The following is a 21,511-nucleotide window of genomic DNA, read 5'->3' as shown; positions in this document are numbered from 1 at the left end:
GGATCATTAAACAAACACTCACTCCAAGTACTCTAAACGTACCTCTATTGCGACGACAGAAAAAATTGCTCACTGTTTTGCTTAAATATTTTACTAAATGCAAGACGGATGTTCCTCAATGCTATTTATTAGGTAAAGAGTGAGTGCACGTGCCGCAACGGCGTGAGTTATTCGAGCATCTTACGCGTCAGTCTTCTAGAGGGTAAAACTCGAAGCCGCCATCATTTCTCAAAGCTCAGTGTGAGGGACAGTACTAGAAGCACAACCTTAGATAATCCCCCCGGGTACAACGCCGCCACCCACAAGCAGAAGACAAATTAAAAACTGGAGAGCTCTGATGCTGCCACTCGTTGGTCTCTGATGACGCACTTCACTCACTATTAGCAGAAAGCCGAAAAGACAAAGTTGCTGATGTCTATCTGCAGTCTCTCCTATATCTGGAATGTGCTCGTCTAACCAAAAATCCGCAGAGCCTATAGCAAAAGGATGGTATATGCAGGTAAGGAGGGACAGACATTCCCATGGCAAGATTACCAGACACACGGCACCCTACTGTAGGAGAAGAGAACAGAGGCAGTGAAGGGCAATAGGCCACTTCAAACTGTCAGATAACAAAACCACGTTTGAGTGGAAGAAAATGCTAACTCTCCCCTATCATTATAAGTAAACTAGTTTAAGCTTATTAACGGCTTGACCATAGATGCGCCGCTAATGTCCTTCGATGCACCTCCCCAGTATGTACTGTTCAGTCCCTCCTCTTTAATGAGCGCTGCTGTGCACTTAGGCTTGCAAAGAGCAGACCGTGAGAGGTGTCACTTTTTCACTAAAAATGAATCAAATATTATAGAAATATCTAAAGAAAAGCAAACTAGAAAATTCGTGACAATCCAAAAGTTTTGAAATTCAACATCCTGTGTTTAATTCTACAACTTGAAAGAGATGGATTTTAACAAGAGCCAAATGTGAGCTTGATAAATGTCTTCAAAGAGCAAAAGCCTGCTTGCGTTCAAAGCTGACAATCCACAATAAGGATGGCGCCTTGTTGACAATTACCCCTCACTCTCAGACACCTAGCTAAGATACTCAGATCAGAGAGGAGATACAAACAGGGCCCCCAAGACAACTTGATGGTACACAGAACATAACTATGAACTTACACCAGACCGGTGCGGCCTTTTTTGCTGATCTGATCACCTCTATTGAAGATGCACAGGACCTAAATTCAGAGGTGCATCAAAGCTCTGACAATTTTTTTTCATTAGACAAAACCATTAAAGCAAATCTAAAAATTAATTTTGTCCAGAGTTGTTCGCATTACCAGTAATAAATAAAGCTTGGGTCTCATTGAAACATTGTTGTTCCGAGGCAAGGAACTCCTATGATCACCAGCCATGAGGGAAGGCAGTGGAAGTATTAGAACAAGCAATGGCATAGCCAATAGATCTTGCCTTTGGGACCTTATAAGTGTTTAGTTATCCAGCACAATATCCTTGGTGCAACAACATCAAGTGTTGCATGGCTAAACACTTATAAGGTCCCAAAGGCGAGACCTATTGGCTATGCCAATGCTTGTTTTGAGTGAGTGGCTCGTGCAGGTATCCCACTGTGAGGTAGAGATGATGCGTGGAGCCCCTGTGACATTGCGCCTCTTCAAAATGTATCTTGGGTCTGGTGTGATACTTCTAGCCCCTATTCCCGCACCCAATGCATCCTTAAATGTCCCATGTACAGCCGGGGTTGACACTCCTATTACCCCTGCCTTCCAGTGACACTTTACCCATCACAGGTGCTGGTGGTTGTGGTGGACGTGATGAACATGGTGGTGGTGGACGTGGTGGCGGAAGTGGTGGCGGTGGTGGAAGTGGTGGCGGAAGTGGTGGCGGACGTGGTGGAAGTGGTAGTGGTGGATGACGCGGTGGTGGACGTGGTGGTGGTGGACGTGGTGGTGGGGGGGTGGATGAGATGGTATTGGTGGACGTGGTAGTAGTGGACATGGTGGTGGTGGACGTGGTGGTGGACATGGTGGAGGTGGTGGACGTAGTAGTGGAGGTGGTGGACGTAGTAGTGGAGGTGGTGGACGTAGTAGTGGAGGTGGTGGACGTAGTAGTGGAGGTGGAGCTTGTGGTGGTGGTGGCTGACATAGTGGTGGTGGTGGTGGACGTGATGGTGGATGTGCTGGTGGTGGACGTGATGGTGGATGTGCTGGTGGTGGACGTGCTGGTGGTGGACATGGTGGTGGTGGACATGGTGGTGGTGGACATGGTGGATGTGTTGGTGGTGGATGTGGTGGATGTAGTAGTGGAGGTGGTGGACGTGGAGCTGGTGGTGGATGTGGTGGCTGACAGTGGTGGCTGACATGGTGGATGTGGTGGTGGTGGCTGACCTGGTGGATGTGGTGGTGGTGGCTGACATGGTGAACGTGATGGTGGTGGACGTGGTGGTGGAGGACGTGGAGGTGGTGGACGTGGTGGTGGAGGACGTGGAGGTGGTGGACATGGTGGACATGGGCGTGGTGGTGGACATGGTGGTGGACGTGGTGGTGGGCGTGGACGTGGAAGCGGTGGTGGATGACGTGGCGGTGGATGTGGTGGACACAGATGTGGTGGTGGCTGACATGGTGTTGGTGGCTGACATGGTGGTGGAGGATGTGATGTGGTGGTGGTGGTGGACGTGGTGTGGTGGTGGTGGACGTGGGGACTGTGGTGGACGTGGTGGTGGAGGACGTGGTGGACATGGTGGTGGAGGACGTGGAGGTGGGCGTGGACGACATGGTGGTGGTGGTGGATGAGATGGTGGACCTGGTGGATGTGGTAGTCTTGGACGTGGTGGTGGACGTGGCCGTGGTGGACGTGGCGGTGATGGACGTGGCGGATGTGGACGTGGTGGTGGGCATGGACGTGGTACTGGACGTGGTGGTGGTAGTGGACGTGGTGGTCGACGTGGTGGTGGTGGACGTGGTGACGGTGGACGTGGTAGACGTGGTGGAGGACGTGGTGGTGAACGTGGTGGTAGTAGTGGTGGACGTGGTGGTAGTGGTGGTGGACGTGGTGCTGGTGGATGTGCTGGTGGTGAATGTGGTGGTGGATATGGTAGTGGTGGACATGGTGGTGGTGGATGTGGTAGTGGTGGACGTGGTAGTGGTGGACATGCTGGACGTGGTGGAGGAGGACGTGGTGGAGGTGGACAACGTGGTGGTGGGCAACGTGGTGGTGGACAACGTGGTGGCGGCGGACGTGGTGGCGGCGGACGTGGTGGCGGCGGACGTGGTGGTGCTGGACGTGGTGGTGCTGGACGTGGTGGTGCTGGACGTGGTGGTGGTGCTGGACGTGGTGGTGGTGCTGGACGTGGTGGTGAACGTGGTGGTATCAACGTTGTGAATGTGGTGGTGGTGGACATGATGGTGGACATGGTGGTGGAGGAGGACGTGGTGGTGGATGTGGAGATGGACGGGGTGGTGGATGTGGAAGTGGTGGTGGACGTGGACATAGTGGTGGTGGATGTGGTGGTGAACGTGGTGGAGGACGTGTTGGAGGACGTGGAGGTGGACATGGAGGACATGGTGGTGGTGGACATGGTGGTGGTGGACATGGTGGTGGACGTGGTGGTGGACATAGTGATTGTGGGAGTAGTGATGGTGGACGTGGTGATGGTGGACGTGGTGGATCTGGTGGTGAAGAACCTGGTGGTGGTGGACGCGGTGGTGGTGGATTTGGTGGTGGATGTGGTGGTGGTGGACGTGGTGTGGACGTGGTGGTAGACCTGGTGTGGATGTGGTGGTGGTGGACGTGGTGGTGGTGAACGACTATTGGGTAGGAGAGTGCTGGCAGAATGCGGAAGGAGAGGAGGATCTTGAAGGGGCACATGGGAGAGCAGAAAGAGACTGAATATTTGAAACAAACAAGCGCTGAGAGGCTGAATATTAGAAAAAAAACATACGCTGAAGAAAAGAAAAGCGCACGGCTGCCATTGTTCACTATTCGGCATAGCAAGTGCAGCTGTCGCGCTGGTTTAATAAACCTTAAAAAGTAGCGACGGAAGAGAGGCAGTGACGGGTGGAAGTGCTTCACGACGTAAACAAGCGGTCTTCACTTTTCAAGCACTCGCACTCATGCTTGTGGCGGTATCCACCTTGTGGGAGCGAGCAGCGGCCATATGTTTGTAATTAACGTGGACGCGCCACTGCTCGCTCCCGCAAGGTAGATGCCGCCACGAGTGCGAGTGCTTGAAAAGTGAAAAACGATCGCTAAAGGCCCTCCTAGAGCAGCGCATGCGAGACCAAAAAAGGAAGGCTCAGTCAATGGCAGAGCGGTATGATTCAGGGATAAGCAGCTTTCCAGAAACAGTTGTGTTGAAGGGATCCACCACTCTGGTGAAATGACGTTACACTGAGCTCTGAATTTCAAAACTGCACCAAAAATCAAGTGAACTATCCAATTTACTAAGGAGAAAAAGAATCACAGACTAAACTCTGATGAAAAGCGCAAGGCCCTTGTAAAGCTTCACTTTACCTTCTTCAATTTGAATGCAAAATAATTATTTTCTGTACTACTGGCTCACCATCAAATGAAGCTTCTGAAAGACTAACTTTTTCTCAAAAACAGTTTCTCTGCAGTCTTGATCATTAAAAAGGAACTACAACCCCCCCCCCTCAAAAAAAGTTAATCTCTCTGCAATTCTTTGATATCAATGTTCTGTGTCTAATAGGAATGAAAAATGTCACCTTTCAGTTCTAAAAAACCCTTCTCTGACATTGGATATAAAATTCTATTTGTAGCTGCGTTTCACTCAGGTCCCAGCCTCCTTCAATGGGTCCGAGGTTCCAAACCCTCCTTCCCTGATGTAAGCATGTCCAGAGTTCCCAGCTCCCCTGAGCCTGCCTAAAGATCCCAGCCTCATCAGTGTGTCCAAAGTTCCCAAGCCATTTGAGCCTGTAAAGCAAGTCCTAGAACCTATGTATCAGTCCACAGCCCTCCTAAGCCTTTCTAGAGGTCTTGAGCTTCCTTGAGTCTTTTGGAAAGTCTAACTTCCCCTAAGTCTGTACAGACTTCCTAAACACATGAGTGTGTTCTAACACTCTAACCCATAATCATAGGCGAGTGATTAGCTCACTAAACACCTATGGTAGGGTGAGATAGAATGTGAATTTCATAGCGAGAGACCATTAAAGGAACTCACATTTATGGAAACGGGGAACTAAATAAAGTTAAAATGAATCAGAAATGATTTTAAACACACAAAGCAAAATGTGTACCCGCTGAGAAATATTGGTGGTGGAGGATAAGAACCAAGGTAAGAAGGGGGAGAACATTAATATTAAAACACACTGAAAGAATTATTAGTTAGCAAAATAGAGAGGTATCCAGGCTTTTTGACAGGCAACGTGAGATTGTAAGGTTTTGAAGTGTATTCACAACTGAGGGCATAGATCCTAGGCGACACTGGTAGGTGGAGCAGCCGACTACCATCCCCCGGCCACCTGGAAAGCAGTGTCTCCTGAAGGGGAATCATTCGAGGTGAAGTGTCGCCAAGGTTTGAGACTGTGGCTTAACCCCTAATGCAATACAACGTTCTGACACCATTCATTGGGCCTTCAGTAACAACCACATATAAGAAATAAACTCACTCTCGCTCCCAGGGGACAGCTTGTGAACGGCGCCAGCCACTCCCTGCAACAACAACTACGGGCAGTAGGAGGGTAGGCATGCGGTGGTTGGAGACCCGACCTCAGGGACCACCATCAGCTCTGAGAGCTAAACTACAACAAAGAGAGATATACTGATTTAAGCACACAGCCTGCCCATTATCAAAACAACATCAAATTTGTGTTACCAGCCATCACAAATCGCAAAGCAGTGGCTACAGAATCCCACCCGGAGAAAACCAACAGGCCGTGAGGTGCTCCTCTCAAGCAGGCGGCAGGGAGTACCCAGGAAAACAATACCACGGTAGGTACCTTACTACAAGCCACACCAGCAAGCACAATATGACAGGCAATAAGGAAGGAAAGAGCGACACATCATACTGAATAGGATAAATACACCCAACAAAAAGCTCAAATGGATGACGGTAAGCTGACCGAGCCGAGACTGACCAAAGCCGAACGAACCCTAAACTATTTCATGTCAGCCATTAAGAAAGTACATGACTCCCTGGAGGCCCGTATAGACGCAGTCTTGACCGAAGCCTCTCTCATAACAGCTGATCTGAGCAAGCTGGGGGACCGTGTCCAAGGAGTGGAAGACACAACAAAACACCTAAAACAAGACACTGCGTACCTCCAACAACAAGTGAAAGAATTATCAAACACAACCAAAATACTTGAAACAAAACTGGACGACTACGAAGGGCGATCCAGAAGGAATAATGTATGCATAATTGGGGTTCCAGAAAGAGCGGGGGGACCAGCTGCTGATATGTTCATAGAGGATCTCATAGTAAAACATCTACAACCTCTGGGCTTATCGAATTGCTTCTCTATCAAACAAGCACATCGCGTACCAGGGAGGAAGCCCCGGCCAGAGCCCCCCCTCCCCCATACCAATCCTAGCCAGAGTCTTTAACTTTCGAGATAGAGATATAATATAACAAACAGCGCACACAGCCCCAACAGTGCAATACGAGAACAGTAAAATTGCATTCTTTCCTGACTTCACCGTAAACGTACAGACATCGATGCCGCTTCCTCGAAGTTAAAAAACACCCAGAGATAAAGGACTCAAATATGCAATGCTGTCTTCCGCCAAGTTGAGAGTAGAAGCAGATGGGAAGACTCAGTTCTTCTCCAACCAGGAAGACACCTGGGAATGGTTGGATGGATGGCACACAGTGACACATGGAAGTCCCTCTCACAAATAGGCCGTGGATGTCTTACCACAGCACAGGTCAGGCCTATCTCCCCGGGACTGTTCCCAGTGGAAAAGGAATAATCAACCAAGAACTAGAATAGACTCTGTATTCTTGGACTTAGAAGTTCATTACCTACGGAACATACCCTGCAGACATGGTAACATACGAAATATGGGGGGGGGGGTGAGTGGGGGTCTCCCAGAGACCTAGACACTCAAGCCAAGCCATTCCATTGTGGGATACTGAACAGCTGGGTACCTTGATTAAATGCACAGGATTTGACAATTGGGACAGGATCGGCATCTCAAGGGTGGGGGGGATCTCTAGTCAAAGGGCACTGTGATACTGTTTAGCGACTAACAAAAAGAATATGAGATGAAAGATCATAAAAATTATAGATACCTTCAAATTAGGCATGCCCTGAGAGCAGCCATCCCAGAGTCAACACCCTTGGAGGATAGACTACTAAGTGAACGCATAGCTAGTAAAGTGATCTCCCTGACATACAGGAAACAACTTAACACGCCTGACCCCTTACAGAAATTGTATGAGAAATGGCAGAATAATGTAGGAGAACTAGAAGAAGACTTGCAAGAAGCATTAGTATCCCCTAAGAAAATAGCCATATCTTCCAGAATACGATTAATTAAACCTAAAATCTTCCATAGAGCATACCTTTCATGTATCACACTAGAAAAGATGAAAAGGATAGATGATTCCATGTACCACGGACATTGTAATCAACAAGGAGCCTTTTTTCAAATAATATGGGAATGTCTGTTCATCCAGAAATACTGGGGGGAGGTGACAACACAAGTGCAGTCAGTCACAGCGAAAACCTTTTGCACACACGCCAACTATGCCTTCTAAACAGATGGGGTCAAACTGACCTAACCAGGAAAGAACAAATATGGGTTAAGCTAGGCTTCGTTATCGCCAAACGAAATATAGCCCAGAAATGGGGCACAGTCGACCCTCCTATAGTGTCGGAATGGAAAAAAGACATGGGCCGGTCGATGCTAGCAGAAAAGACTATTTACGAGAACAGAGGCTGCCCCCAAAATGGGAACACATCTGGAATAAATGGAACACACAGAGGTGACAGGTGTGCAACCCAACAATATCTGTCAACAGTTCATTCCAGGGGAGACAGGTCAGAAAGGGTGAAGATGGGAAATAAGTGGGACAAATTCAGGACAATTAATTGCAAAACACGAGAGCTGATGTTATATTGTAAAATTGAATGTTATCCTGTGGTGCTATCGCTACAATGTGAAACAACTGTGTACTGGTGTAATCTAATAAAAAGAGTTAAAAATAAATAAACAAACTTAAATAATAACAACAATAAAATTACCTCCAACTCGAGTCTCCAGTGGCTTCAACCAATACAAAAAAACGAATTTGAAACTCCTCATCATTGTCGGTGGATGCTTCTACACTTTCAAACTAAATCTGATTTCCAGCAAACAGCTGAAGACAAGAAATGAATTTCCCCAACCTTCCCAGATCAGACTTCAGCAGAAAGATAAGACTACTAGAGAAAAGAGAAAGAAAATACACCCTCGCTCTAAATCTCAAACAAACAGATTACCACCCATGAGTCATGCAAAAATCTCTAAACCTAACTTTCTCGCTAGTCTACCCTGCTCATGACTGTCACGCCAGTCACTTTCTAAGAAGAGGTTGTGTGGCCCAGTCTATATCATGCATAATAAAATGTCAGAGATATTTAGAAGGAAATCCAGTGTGGAAAATATAAGCCTTACAACCAAAACAAATCTGATAGGATCCTGAGGTGGGGCGTGGGGTGTTCAAATCACAAAGATCTGCATTCCGAGAAACAATATTTTAAACTAGGCAAACTCTGAGAAACAAAACAGTTTAATTCAGCCATTTACCAAATGAAAATCCTATGCAAATAAGAAACCACTGTATTCAAAAGTTTTACTTGCCATAACAGCTCTGTTGAATAAGACTCAAAAGATAAGAGTGAACTACTACAGATTACAAAAGCTTTGTGCAATATGATTGAAGCAGTCAAAGGGCAATTTCTGGACACGCCACTGTCTATTAGTTGAATGCAAAGATAACTCCATACATAGAAGCTAATGACCAAACTTGTCAATATAATGTCATGAAAGCGACCAATCAGATCTTTGACCTGTCACCCAGGACAATTCAAAGATGGTTGATTCAAAACTATACACGACAGATATGAAAAATGCATTGATAATTTGAGCTATCAATGTTTCGCCTCGTCCATCACCAGTTTCGGAACCCCCCTGAAATCCATACTTGTTCCTTATGTTGCTTCTAGTAAAGTTGAATTTTAGAAGCCACAGAAGTTGTTACCGTAGTGGCAGAAGAGCATACAGCTACTTCATCCCGTCCGTATTCTCATAAACACGAGAACCATATTTGCTTGTTTGAAGAAGAGATTGCAATGAATGCTATTTATAAATGTATTGTTGCTTTGTTTATATAAACAATCCCCAACTCGCCCCTTCAAATATTTTGAAGTAAGGTAACAGACATCCGAATCCGGAGTCCAAGATACCGTGTTCTTAGTGTAATATTTCGGTGATCTCTAGTCAAATAAAGATGCTCTGAACACGAAGCTGTAGAGAATGCGGACTGTTAGTTTCCCGCAAACTTAATTAAGATGATACAAAGTGAGCGTGAGACCGACAGGCACCACAGATGCCAAGTAGTTCTATCACGCGTGACACAGTCTTTTGCTTATCAGCAGTAGTAGCTGCATATTGGAACGTACAGCCAATAGCTGCAACAGAAACGAAGATACCAGTCCTACCATCCAAGGTACTGGTGGATAACGCAACAGCTCTGTTTAATAGACTCGTGCGTGAAAAAAGGGGTAACTTCACAGAGCAAAGTAGCAAACGCAAAGTGATATATTATCCTGGTAACTGCAGAAGGGAACAACTGAACATTTAAATCACCCAAGAAACATGACAAACCGCACATGCACGGTGGAACTAAATATATCAGCGTAACTGATTGAAATAACATAAAGAAGCAACAACTGTTGCTACAAAGACAACAGGGCGTCAGACTCCTGGAATGTCCTGCCTGCATGCCAACCTCATCCCTCCAGTACCTGCTACGGGCTGCCCCCGGCGGGGGCAGTTGAGCCAGCGGGGTGGGATCTTCAGGTGGGACATGCTGCTGGAGCTGAGCTCCTTGCCACTTTGTGCCGGCAGCTCGGTCTCCCCTCTAAGAGTGTATGTCAGGTCTCGTGCCTCCGCTAGTGTGCGTCTCGTGCCTTAGCTTAAGGCCCCCTCTGTCAGTGGGCACCAGTCAGACTCGCAGTGTTCGCTTCATTCACAGTGGGACTCAGATCCAGCCACAAAAACAAACGCGCCAAACTCCCAGCGTGCACCGCGGCCGGCGACAGCTTCCAGCTCCAGAGCCGCCGCTTCCGGGCGGGAGTCGCAGACAGCTGAGCTGAAGGCAGGGTGAGACGGTCACTGAATGCACGTCTCTGCAGCACTGTCTAGCTCTTGTGCGCTAACACCCGGACCCCGCTGCAGGGACTCCTCTACTGATTTGTTTTTATCCTCGGCCACTTCAAATAACGCTCTTCAAATTTGACAAGGTTACAGCGAGCTGTTTAAAGAATAATAAAAAAGCAGGCAGGGTTTTTTGTAGAATACTGTCCTTCGTTTCCAGAGAGACCAATTTCCACTGATGGAATGTGCTTAGCTCAAAAAAATAAAACTGAGAAAGGGAAAGAATAAAAATAATGATTTCCACGGTAGAAGCATCTGTCGTCCGTTTTCTGTGTCTACGTCGCGTCGCTCGACCAGTGTCTGCTGCTCTGTCAAGTTAGTCCCCTCTCTGTGTCTAGACTGGCGCGTTTGCCTCTCTGTTTACACCGTGACGACCCACGTGATCCTCTGTCACGCTGCTTTCTGTCAAATGATTCCTCCAAGGAGTCGCGGAGGCAGAAAATGGGCTGTTTTTTTAATGTATTTATTTTTTGCATTTTTATATTGCGCTAACTCGACTCGAAAGTATTGGAGCGCTTTACATAAGCACCAGCTACATGACCCTTAGTCACATTTTTTCAAATACAGGGAGATTAAGTGATTATCTTTTTTGTATTTTATTTGATTCTCTTGAATGTGAACATTCTGTTTCCCTGGTTTCTACTGTTGTCCAGTTGTGGACAAAAGTGTCTCCAGCGGTTTCTTCCTGCTCATCGTGGGGTTGTCGTACGTGTGTACATCTTGAAATAAAACCCTTTTTCCATTGGACCTCGTCTGTTCATCGGAGTGTTCTTTTTGACTGGAACACAACAGCCCCTAATCACAGGATATTGAGCCAATGCCGAGACTCAAACCGGGTTCACCAGTTCCAAAGTCGTCTGTTTTGGTCCTAATGCCACATCCTCTCTTTTCCAGGTGATCACGCTTTTTAGGTCTCGCCTGCGACAGCGCATGTGCTAGTCACTCATGCTAAATGTATTCTATACAAGGGGCTTGCCGCCAATCTATTGCTTACCAGTCGCTGGCTTCCTTGTCACTCTCATTTGCTGATTTGTAATTGGACAGGTTGTGTCAGCATCACCTCTTCTTCGGCTGGGCCATGGACCAAGTACAGGTTGCTTTTCCGCGTGATGCTGTCCTGCTTATCAAGGTACTATTTTTTTTATAAATCTATTTTTCATCTTGCTTCTTCCACTAATCACCTCCTGCCACTTTGTTGTCTGTTATCTCTTCTTTTCCACCCACAATAAGGGAAAAAAGCTCTATGACGCAGCCAGCACTGGCAACCGTTTGGTGCTTATTTTAACCTCCCCGTTCCCTCCCATGCTCTCTCCTGTTCATGTTGCACCTTTACCGTTGTTCCTGTTCCCCACCCTCACCCGCCATAGGGACAAAAAGCTCTATAAGAGGGCAGCACCGGCCTCGTCATACCACCTTTTTATTTTCACTTTTATCCATACAGCACAACAGCTGCGCTGCTGTACAACATGGCTACAAGACATTGGCAAAGTCAGTAGCTCTCCCATATTCTACACCAATTGACATCCCAATGCTTGTTTAGCTCTTGTGATGGAGTATGACTTCAATACCGTATGCTGTTATCTAGCCGAGAGCTAGACAATGATTTGTGTGATTTTGTTGAACAACTTTATTTTTACTTTTTTTTGTTGAGGTATACAGCCGGGCAATTCAGAAGGAGAGTCAAGTAAGTGTTTTCACTTTTATTTGAGAACCAATGCTCCATCAAGCCATAAAAAGATTCATCATGTAAGTAGCACTGATAACGTCCTGTTAAGACACAATAAATACTTTTATATACCAAAAATAGACTAGTCCTGGAACTCATGCCTGTGTTTCATTGTACTACATTTGATTATATCACTGCATTGAGACCTGTTAAAAGTATTTGTATTTAAACATGAACTGTACACAACCACTAATGTCCTGACAACCTTGCCACAAGCGAACCAAGATATGTCACGTTGTCATGTATCCTGCCGGTAGGGCTCATAATGTTATATGGGGAGCAAATTGTTTCCTATTACAGACTATGTGAGATTGATGCTAAATCAAAATTAAACACAGTGGCCTAAAATGTTTTGCATATGATGTTCCTGGTTTTAAATTGTGCTATTTCGTCACTGAATAATATCTTCTTCTCTGTCCCTTTACCACCAAAGGATACTACTGCTTTATATTCAATTATTTCTTGACATAAATTAGTACACTATGTTAAGTAAATACAAGTACCACTTGTTAATTCAGTCTACCTCAATATATGTATACAATATCAAAATGTCTTGCCTGGACAGTGTTCATTTGGGAAGGGCGGTGACTATTTTTACGTTAACATTTCTGCCTTCCCCTAACTTAACAAATAGTAGAGAGGGTCTGTGTGTCAGCATGTCAATGATGGCACTTACATCTATTAAGAAAACAAAGGGGGCGCCCTGCAGGTTTTCAGTGAGGCACATGCAAACTGCAGCTTCGCTCTACTACAAACAAACCCAGCAGAAAAGTCCCTTCTTAGATTTTGTGTTCTCATCTATCATGTGTCTAGTGAGTTTTATCTTTTTGAAACTGCATAAAGATAGTACCTGGGATGCCTGACTCCACTCTAGTTTGGATTCCTCATAGAACAAAGACCAAGCAAGAGCCCGTCGTTCAGCTCGAGTCAGGTTCAAGCCTTGATTCACTTGCCTCCCTATATTTTGAGAGCATGTAAACTTCAGGTTACCTTCTCGTAGATTAGGTATTTATTTACGTATTTCCGTTACATCTCAAAAAAATATGCAACTTAGACAGACCTCAAGAACTTAAGCCCCATCTCCCTGCTCCCCTTCCAAGCCAAGGTCATGGAGAAGGCCATCAAGGGAACCACATCCTCTGACTTCATCGAAGGGAACCATATCCTGGACATCACCCAGTCCGTATTCTGAAGCAACCACAGCACCGACACCACACTCCTCGTTGCCACCAATGACATCCTTTTCCTCCTTGAACTAGGCAAAACTGGAGCCCTCATCCTACTGGACCTCTCGGCCGTCTTCCATACCGTCTCTCACCGCACCCTAATCGCAAGACTCCATGACACCGGCATCCGCGACAAGGCCCTGGACTGGATCCTCTCCTTCTTTACCAGCCAAACACAGCGAGTCAGACTGCCTCTGTTCCTCTCAGAGCCTACAGAGATCAGTCGCGGAGTCCCTCATGGCTCCTCTCTGATCCCGACCTCTTCAACGTCTACATTGCCCCGCTCACTGCCATCATCAGGAACAACAGACTCAACCTCGTCTCCTACGCCGACGACACCCATCTATTCCTCTCCCTCACCAATGAATCCACAGCCGCCAGAGTCAACTTCCACAGGCCATTGCCTCCTGGATGAAAGATAGCTGCCTCAAGCTCAACTCAACAATACCAAAGTACTCATCCTCACGAACACCTTCAAGAACTCCACTGGCTTACAGTCAACAAAAGAATCACTTTAAAAGCTCCTCACACATTCCTACAAAGCTTTCCACAGTGCTAGACCTGCATATCTGAACCATCGCCGCTCATTCCGCGTACCTACCAGACACCTTCTGTCCGCCCAGCTGACCCTGGCCACCGATCCACATGACCAAAACCAGAAGATCCTTCTCCCACCTCGCTGCCAATACCTGAAACAGTCTGCCTCTCCACCTCAGGTAATCCACCTCAGGCAATCCTCGTCATTGATTCTATTCAGAAAGGATCTCAAGACCTGGCTCTTCGACTGAACCTCTGTGCCCAGATGGATCAGCAGCTCCCCCCTCAGCACCTTCAGACCCTCATAGGTGAGTTGTCGCACTATATAAACACCTGATTGATTGATCTGAATTTGTATAGACCAGTTATGCCATTTGTGTGTCATGTCTTCACATACTGGTGCTGTCCTCTTCTATAAGAAAAAGCACATGCATGAGTCCGTCAGATGCACCCAAATGCCTGGGCTCTGCGTTGAAATGAAAAGAAAAAAGGTTTTATAAAGCGCTCGATTGCCCATGGGCGTCTTGGCGCTAGTCTAACAACGGAGTGGCTAACAAGACGGAAGACAAACAAAATAACTATAAGTTAAAAAGCCAGGTTTTGAGATTCTTTCTGAAGGAGGACAAGGAGGGACTGGCCTTTAAATGGAGAGGTAAAGCATTCCAACATTTAGTTGTTCCATAGATAAAACTTTTCCACCCCAGCAGACTCGTGTACATTTTGGGACCATGAGATTGAATGCCGATGAAGAACTTAATGACCTAGGGGGAGCATATCGGATACATTTATTTTTAAAATAGTCCGGCTCCATATCACGCAAAGCTTAAAAGGCAATGCACAGAGCCTTGAAGTCTATACACTTGTGACCTGGCAGTCAGTGAAGATGAACCTGCGCCTTAGAGAAAGACTGGTGCCTAGGTATTCCAAGCAGCAATTGAGCAGTAGAGTTCTGCAAGATATGTAGCTTATTAAGTAAGCATTTTTGTAATATGATGTACAGGGCTGCAATAATCTATTTTGTAGAGTGTATGGACAGTTACCACTAGTTTCCTTAAATCAAGCAGGATGAAAGTCAGAATTTTTCTCAGGATTTTTAAAGTAAGAAAAGCAGAAAAAGTGATTGCATTCACCTGCTTGTTAAATGACAAGTAGTTGTCAAAGACCGCACCTAGGTTTTCCTATTTTGCAGCTGGAAGCGGAACACATCCTAGCTCAGTAGGGCACCAGTTTAGAGACCAAAATGATACATTATTGCCAACAGCAAGACTTCCGTTTGGTCAGAATTTAGTTTTAGGCTATTACTTATAATACATTTGTTAATTTATTGAACACAATTAAGGAAATTGGCTGCCAACTGTTGCTGATATCCAGAGCCTCGTCCACATAGATGACAACTGAGAAACCAATTTTCTTTAGCAGAGTGGCTAAGGGAGTGACATATAAATTAAACAGAGTAGGGCTCAATGATGAGTCCTGCAGTACTTCACAGGGGAGGGAGAATGAGTTAGAAAGAAAGGCGGCCATAGAGACAAATTGCATTCTATCAGAGAGAAAGGAAGATAGCAGAACTAGGGGTGAACCACTGATACCCAGGATTATCAGGATGCGCTTAACACTGGGCACAAGTGCTAAAAGACGTGCTATTCTGAATTTCCCAAACACTAATATTCAGGAGCGTTTTTGCAGTGTACAGACTTCAGCAATGTCTGAAAACAGGCTTGATGTTTCAGGCAGACGCGCTATGCTAAACACCTGAGTGGAGAATGGAAACAGTATTTGTCGAATGGAGTCAGTGCAGTCTCACAATACTTGCAGAAGGTGGTAGACATTTGAATTCCTCAGGTTCCTTGTTCAGTTTCTTGAAGGCATATGCTGTACAAGGAATTTTTGCTCGCGATAAATAATTTCTGATGTCAATATGATTTATTAAGGACTTCTTGAACAAACAAATATTAGCAGGTCTAGTTTAGCTTAACATAAGTATCGCTGTTAAATAATATGAATAATTTTGTTTTCTTTTTATTTTGGCTGTTAATAAGTACAGAACAATGACGACGCATCTGGATATTGGGGCATCAATCCCAGGAACAGACCTATATACAATTTGCACAAACCTGTCTTATGTACAATTATTTCTCTAAATTTGTGGTTTTTGGGTGTAACAAGCGGACAGGTTTTTTCCCTACCAACATTTGGGTCTTGTTTGGTTGTGCCTGACCCGCAGCAGCTCACCCCTCACATAACGCAATGTAATAATTTTAGTGGTTTAAAGAAAATTGTCAAAAATATGTTATCTATTCTGGTTGCTAAAAATTCCACAGCTAATGAATGTTTAGAAATCATAATGGAAGTCAAAAGATATTTACAAATTCCACCGAATGGGTGGTACTGATTTACATTTTGTTTTTATTCCAGTAGAGGCTGTAGTAGTGATTGCTGTGCTCCTTAAAGGAACAATGTATCTTTTCAGCTCTAATGCACTCAGTCTGGCAGGCACTGTCTCCTTAATTTTACTACACTGTAATATAAATCTCCCTAACAATTTATATTTTACAGCAAGGTAATGCAACATGGGTTTTTTCTTCTGGTTAAACTGGCTATTCCAGAGAGAGAGAAAAATCAGCAAATGCTGACCTGCTTTATACTACAGTTGGAATATTTGAAGTGTCTTCTCCTCACGAAAGTTAGATGTTTTAAAATAATGAAAATAAGTTTTCCCGGGATGCTCACACTATTAAGAATATCTTACATTTATGAATTCAATAAGGTTTCCTATGTTGTAGAAAGTGAAAAATCTGTTCTAAATCTAAACTCTGAAACGAAAAGGTAAAGTCTTGTGATGAATTATGTTGTTTTCAGAAACCATAAAAAATGGATTACTTACGTGTACTCTGAGGTTCTGCATTATTAATATCTTTCACAGATTCATATGTTTGACTTCTCCCTGTCGTCAAGGCGGGAGTCCCAGAGTTACAACAAACAGCATAAAGAAAAGAACTGCACAGCCCAAAAAGCATCACTTTTCACATCATTTTATTAAGAATCAAACCTCAGCCACCCAAGAAGCACCTCCCAAAGCACTCCCCCCACCAAGGGCCACCACACCCAAAACTTCTCAGGACAATTTTGAAGTTAACATGAACAAGGTACACTTCAGGGGCGCTCCTATCAGGGAGGCGGAAGGGTCGAATGTGAATCTATGAAAGATATCAATACTGGGGAACCACAGTGTAAGTAACTTGTTTTTTCTCCAGTATTGAATCTTTTGTAGATTCTAATGGTTGAATCTGAACAGCAAGCAATTATCAGCCTGCCAGAAAAAAAGGAAAAAAACACACGCACACATACACAGAAACTTAAATAAAAAAGTTTTCTCCATGCATTTTCCATAGATAAATTAGACACAGCTACAGTCAAAACAGATGATCAGAATTGTTTGCAATTTGGCAGAATGTGACCCAGATAAAAACAGGTCCACTTGGTTTTTCCCTATTCCATGGGATTGACTCAAAATAGCCAGATGTTTCCCGGGAAGTGCCATCCTAGAGATGAAAGCTACAGGTTGGTCTAGGGTTTTCTCATTTAGCTGTGATAGGACAACCCCTATGCATGCTCTGGGGCATTTGTTTGAATAATTGGGGCCTTGAGCTCAGGGGCTGTGAGCAGGGCCCATTTGAGGGAGTCAGAGGCTTTCTGGCAGGCCTCGGTCTAGCTCACCTTCGTGAGCTACTCCTTAGAATTCAGTTCACTGAAGTGGGCAACAATGGTGACATATCACTTGCCAAACATCATATTGTAACCAGTGAGGCCCAGGAAGGCCCTCAACTCAGTCTGAATTGTAGGGGGTTCCCAGGCCAGAATAGTCTCTATTTTTGCTGGTATGCATGTTACACCTGCCTACAAGGTGTCCCAAGTACACCACGATCCCTGTCCTACCTGTCACTTACTGGCCTGCCTATTGCAGGGCCTGAAGCACTTCCTGCAGGTGAAAGAGGTGGTCCTCGCAGCTGTTTCTGAAGACAGCGAAGTTATCCATGCATTGAGCACTGAAAGCCTCCATACAGCCTAAACCAGGTTCACCATCCTCTGGAAGGTGGCAGGGGCAATATTCAGCCCAACGTGTGAAATTGGCCCTCTGGGGTAGAAAATGCTGACCTTTTTTTAGCCCCCTCAGTTAGGGCAATCTGTCAGTACCTTGAAGCCAAATCAAAAGTGCTCGGGAACTTGGCAGCCCCATATCTGTCGATAAGCTCATCAGCTGTAGAGATGGAGTGAGCATCAGTCTTGGTGACTTAGTTGAGCCCACTGTAATCCACGCAGAACCGAAGTTGTGAGGCAGCGCTTGGTGGAGCAACTTTTGGTACCAGAACCACTGACTACTACAGTGATCAACCACTGCCAATTCCAACATCCTAGAGACCTCATATTTGATGCTGGCACTCACTCTTGTCCAGACAGCCTGTATATTTTATTTTTGACATGCAGGCTGTATCCAGTGTTAGTATTGTGGGTAAACAGATGTGTAATCCCAGGAGTGAGGGAAAACAGAGAGGCAAACTGTCCCAGCAACCGGCGACAGTCCATCTGCTATTTTGGGGTCACGGTAGGAACGAGGTTGACACCCTTCATTGATCCTTCTTTTTCTTTAAATGGAAGGAGGTCAGGGAGAGATTCACTCTCCTCCTCCTCCCAATCATCTGTCACCAGCAGCATGGTGAGCTCAAGCCCCTCATAGTGGGGTTTGAGGTGGTTGAGATGGAGTGCCCTTAAGGGGTTTCTAGGAGTCTTGAGGTCCACCAGGTAGGTGGCCTTCCCCTTCCTCTCAACCACCTCCTAAGGCACAGTCCAACAGTTTTGGAGGGCCCTGAGCTCCACGGGATCCATCACCCCCCACACATTCTATCAAGTTTGAAATTCCACCATGGTAGCATCATGACTTCCTGGCTGGCCTCCAAGTTCTAAGAATTTTTCTTCGAGAACCTGGTCACTTGGTTTCTGATGGCTAGTATGTAGCTAACCACATCCTGGGGTGATTTCTTTGGAGCTTACTCCCACCCCTCTTTGACCAGACTGAGAGGTCCTCTAACAAATTGATCATACAGAAGTTCAAATGGGCTAAAATTGTTGCATAAGCTAGGACTTTGACGTAGCTCTACAACTTGTGCTTTCTCACCTACAGTCAACACGGGTGAACTTGGTTCAATGCACCGACTATGAATGTGAAAGAGGGGGGCGTGGCTTGCGGGCGGCAAGATGTCAGCACTGTAGAGCTGCTCTGCCGGCCACCGCGATATAATCCTTCATTACCCTGCCCTGGTCGCGTCGGAGACGAGCACCGCTAGCGGACCTGTGACCGGGGACTCCCCCGCGGCTGTTTGCTGGGCTGTGGGGTCTGGAGTGGCCTGCGGTCCGTGGCTACGTCGCCTGTGGTCTGGGACAGGCCGATAGAGTGGGGAGCCGTGACCGCTGATCATCGCGGCTGATAACGACGAGCTGATCACCGGAGCTTGGCGGTGTATGTTGCCAGCGGCGCTGTGGCTGTGAGTGCGTGCTTGAGCTGAGGAGCCAGCGAGGGGCCTGGTCCTGACCGGCCCTCGAGTTTCGCGACGCGGGGTGAAGTGCTGCGGCCCGGCTGACCTGAAACGTGAGTGCCCGGCTCCGGTGCGGTTGAACAGCTGGGCCGGCGCTGAGTGACGAGGCCTGTTGGACTGCCGGCACTGGTGGCCCTGACTACCGCCTATGGAACTATCTATCAGGTGCGTCCACTAGCTGGAGGGGGCCCTGTGTGACGGACGATCCGCTGATTGCCTGCGAGAGTAGCAGACGGAGGCCCACGTTGTGGTCACGCTTTCTCTCGTCTCCCCTTCTGGACATCCTGGTGTGGGAGCTGGTGTGCGTTTGGAGCTGGACGGGGTGTGAGGAGTCCCGCCGGCTCTTGGAGCGTTTGAGGCGGCCCCCTCCTTCCATTGCCTATGTGCTGAGAGAGGACTGGCGTACATCTACCCTGCTTGGATCGCTGTGGGGCTGCCATGTGGGCCCTTCAGCACCCCCTGAACGCCATATCAGAGCGCCTGCGGGCCAGAGCACAGGACTGGGGGAGAAGTGTGTGACATACCCTGCACGTTTTGTGTGCTTAGATTGACGACGGATCCTGCGAGAGTGGGGCGGTCATTTCAAAGACATTCTTTCTGGCTTCACGAGAACACCATGGGGAAGCCAGAGAAATCCCAGCCCAAATTATCCTTTGAACTTCGCAAGGGTGGCAAACCACCCCCTCCGGGCACTACTAACGATGACCAGGGAACTGCCCAGCAGGGCAACTCTGCCTTGGAAAAGACTCTGGCTGCGATCCAGGCCAGTCTTCAGGCTATTTGTGGTAAAATTGAAGCCCTAAATGGCCGCATGGACCAATTTTCCGCCAAACTGGACAAACAGGCGACGAGGATCGGTGAGGCGGAACAGAGAATCTCTGATGCGGAGGATGGCCTGCAACAGATAGCGGACAAGACGACTGATATCACCAAGATACTGGCAGTAATTCAGGCAAAGAACGAAGACATGGAAGGGAGGTCCAGACTCAATAACAACCGCGTACTGGGCCTTCTGGAGACGACCAAGGAGGACTATGTCGAAACCATGCTGCGGGAGATATGCAGAGCTGAGGAATTGTCCCCCATGTTCGCGGTTGAGCGCGCTCATCGATCGCTGGCGACACGGCTGCCCCCGGGCACACCACTGCGGCCCATCATCATCCGCCTGTTGAACTACAGGGATCGCGACACTGTTGTGCGTGTAACTAGACAAAAGGGCAAGATCATCTATCACAATAACCAGTTATCGTTTTATCCCGATTTTACTGCACAAGTACAAGCGGCAAGAAAGGAATATCAGGCTGTGAAGAATCTTCTGCAGCGTGAGGAGATTCCCTATGCCATGCTATATCCTGCGCGACTGAGAATTGGTGAATTTGAAGGGGGGAAGATCTTCGCCACTCCAAAGCAGGCAATGGCATACGCTAAGACTTTGCAGAAACGACGCACCTCGCCTGGCGACACCTCCGAAGTCGAAGATTGAACTTTTTACTGGACTGGTGTAGTATGCTGGTAGGATGTGCAGGACGCTTTGGTAATGGGGGGGTGGCAGTTTATCAATACTGGAGGTTGCAATAATTGTTGAAGTTCTCAGTGGTTTAGTCACACTGCAAATGGGGAATGTTATGTCTTTATATTCCAGAAGCTATGCCTGGGATATGCGGGGAAGGGGTTCCCCGGTCAATTACAGTTGTAGATGCTTATGAGATAAGTGAGAGAGATGACTGAATTCCTATGCTTATTTAAATATGGCTGACGCGACTCGAGGGCCTTGATATCTCGCTGCGGTGGCCCACTTCCGCCTTGGGCCGGGAGTGTGAGCTGCCGCCACAGCCCTCAATGGGTATGACCCACACAGAATTCTTGTTGTTGCTCTGGATGTTTGGGAGGGGGGGGGGGATTATTGTGCCTTTGGCAGGTTGGGGTTGCCAAAGTGGGTGGGGGGTTTGAAACCTGGGCCTGCACTACGCTTGATATTACAGATCTGGAGCCCTGCTTGGGACTTAGTGCATGTTGTGTGGCTGGTGCATTTTGTGATGTTGGAGTAGAATG

General features: G+C 46.8%; 1 protein-coding gene and 1 long non-coding RNA gene across 4 annotated transcripts in view; one reads left to right on the top strand and one right to left on the bottom strand.

Moving 5' to 3' along the window:
- The window catches only part of RNGTT (RNA guanylyltransferase and 5'-phosphatase), a 1,800,355-nt gene extending 1,790,105 nt beyond the window's left edge, over positions 1 to 10,250 (bottom strand). The window contains exon 1 of one of the 3 annotated variants that reach the window (XM_078648288.1): positions 9,968 to 10,250. In XM_078648288.1, the coding sequence (XP_078504414.1) occupies positions 9,968 to 10,031 (64 nt within the window). In that variant the 5' untranslated portion in view covers positions 10,032 to 10,250. Of the gene's footprint in view, positions 1 to 8,203; positions 8,350 to 9,967 lie in introns of those variants that run through there. The other 2 variants (XM_078648286.1, XM_078648287.1) reach the window with 2 other exon arrangements.
- A 554-nt stretch (positions 10,251 to 10,804) lies between these two features.
- Positions 10,805 to 21,511, top strand: part of LOC144761532 (uncharacterized) — a 276,130-nt gene continuing 265,423 nt past the window's right edge. The window contains exons 1-2 of the long non-coding RNA XR_013595768.1: positions 10,805 to 11,508; positions 12,031 to 12,063. This is a non-coding gene — a long non-coding RNA (uncharacterized LOC144761532). The remainder of the gene's footprint in view (positions 11,509 to 12,030; positions 12,064 to 21,511) is intronic.

Source organism: Lissotriton helveticus, chromosome 6 (genome assembly GCF_964261635.1).
Source record: "Lissotriton helveticus chromosome 6, aLisHel1.1, whole genome shotgun sequence".
Taxonomy (NCBI): domain Eukaryota; kingdom Metazoa; phylum Chordata; class Amphibia; order Caudata; family Salamandridae; genus Lissotriton; species Lissotriton helveticus.
Note: the sequence above shows the minus strand (reverse complement) of the source record. Positions and strands in the feature narration are given on the sequence as shown.